Below are 1545 nucleotides of genomic sequence, written 5' to 3' on the forward strand. Positions count from 1 at the left end.
CCAATCTTTAGGATTGAAATTTCACAGGCTTTTTTTTCTTATATTTGAACAATGCAAAAAATAATGAATAAATTAATTTTAAAAACTGCATTCAGATTCATCAGTTGGTATTTAAAATGCATTAATGCACGTTTGTTGTGGTCCCTGGTCGTCTTCCCTGCTCCAACACACCTGATTCAAATGATGTAATTACCTCCTCAGAATGTTAATGACATGTTCTATAGTCAGGTGTGTTGAAGTCTAGTGATGGGCAGATGAGGCCGTATGAGGCTTCAGTCTGAACAGGAACAGCAACATCTGCTGGCCAACTGAAGCACTGCATTTCAGAAAAGACACCACTGTCGTTTTATTCTGCTGATATTTTTTGTTTATTTCTAATAAAGACATTTTAATTTTGGGCTCTGTAGACAGAGTTTGGGGATCCCTGGYTTACTGAAGTGAACATCAAAGGTTGACGTCTGTGTCTACCTTCTTCCATTGGCAGACCAGCTGACCATCTGCGGAGGGCACAGGGGAGAGTGGCTTCTCTCGGTGCGGACTGATGATTGTGGAGGAGGGAAAGCTGAAGCCCCGCTGCAGGCTCCTGATGGGGAGGTAAAACGGATAGCCGCACTGAGAAGCCCCACCTTCAGCGCTGTGATGATGAGGAGCTGCTTCCTAACAAAGAGGACAGGACGTAGAGAGCATCTCAGAGGTCACAGTCAGGAATCACTTGCATCCAATTTGTCTCTCTTTTTTTCCCATGTATGTTGTTTGTCAGAGCAGCGATTCAAAGCCTTTAATCCTGACTGCACTCATGTTGTTGTTGTTGTTGTTTCTGCAGTGTAAACAAGCAGCCAGTGTTACTTTGCTCGACTCACCCGAGAGAAGAGGTGTGGCTGAGGGCTGCTGCTGTCCTGAGGGCACTCCAGAGGCGAGGAAGGACAGGGGGAAGACGGGGAGGAAGATGATGGGGAGAGGGAGGGGGCACGGTGAGAGTGGGGTGACAGGCTGAGGTCCATGGCTGGGGGGGTGAAGCAGGACCCGGGTCGCTCCTGACAAGACTGGGAATCTTAGATTGGAGAACAAAGTTTAARCATAATGAGGTTACTTCACTCAGACTATTTATTCCTTGCAGCATTAAAGGCAGGTGATCACGTAGCTGCCTACCTGAACATTGGTTTGATTGTTTGTCTGTTAGCAAAATATCTCATAAATTCATTGGACTGATCTTAATGCCAGTATATGTAGATGTTTTTGCAGAGTGTCTAGCAGCTCAAATACCAAAGGTTGAAAATAATGTAAGTCATACAGTCAAGAGTTGTACCAACAGTATTTTTCTTAAGGAAACTGACAATAAAGAAATAATGAATATTGTAACAAATTTTGCAAGCAAAAGATCAAAAGACTGGTTGAATATGGATATGATGTTTATAAAGGAAATAATGGGTTATGTTATTGAACCATTTACTTATATCTGTAATCTGTCATTGTCAAATGGGATATTTCCCGACAATATGAAGGTAGCTAAAGTAATCCCTCTCTACAAGAGTGGTGAGAAACATA

At 42.9% G+C, this 1545-nt stretch overlaps 1 protein-coding gene across 1 annotated transcript in view; it reads right to left on the bottom strand.

The window, feature by feature from the left end:
* Positions 1-1545, bottom strand: part of LOC106522695 (zinc finger protein GLIS2) — a 49105-nt gene that overhangs the window by 25736 nt on the left and 21824 nt on the right. Inside the window, exons 3-4 of the mRNA XM_014015820.1 lie at positions 861-1051; positions 469-657 (exon numbers count right to left, since the gene is read on the bottom strand). Of these exons, the coding sequence (XP_013871274.1) occupies positions 469-657; positions 861-1051 (380 nt within the window). The remainder of the gene's footprint in view (positions 1-468; positions 658-860; positions 1052-1545) is intronic.

The sequence above is a fragment of the Austrofundulus limnaeus genome, unplaced genomic scaffold (assembly GCF_001266775.1).
Source record: "Austrofundulus limnaeus strain Quisiro unplaced genomic scaffold, Austrofundulus_limnaeus-1.0 Scaffold135, whole genome shotgun sequence".
In the NCBI taxonomy this organism is placed as follows: Eukaryota; Metazoa; Chordata; class Actinopteri; order Cyprinodontiformes; family Rivulidae; genus Austrofundulus; species Austrofundulus limnaeus.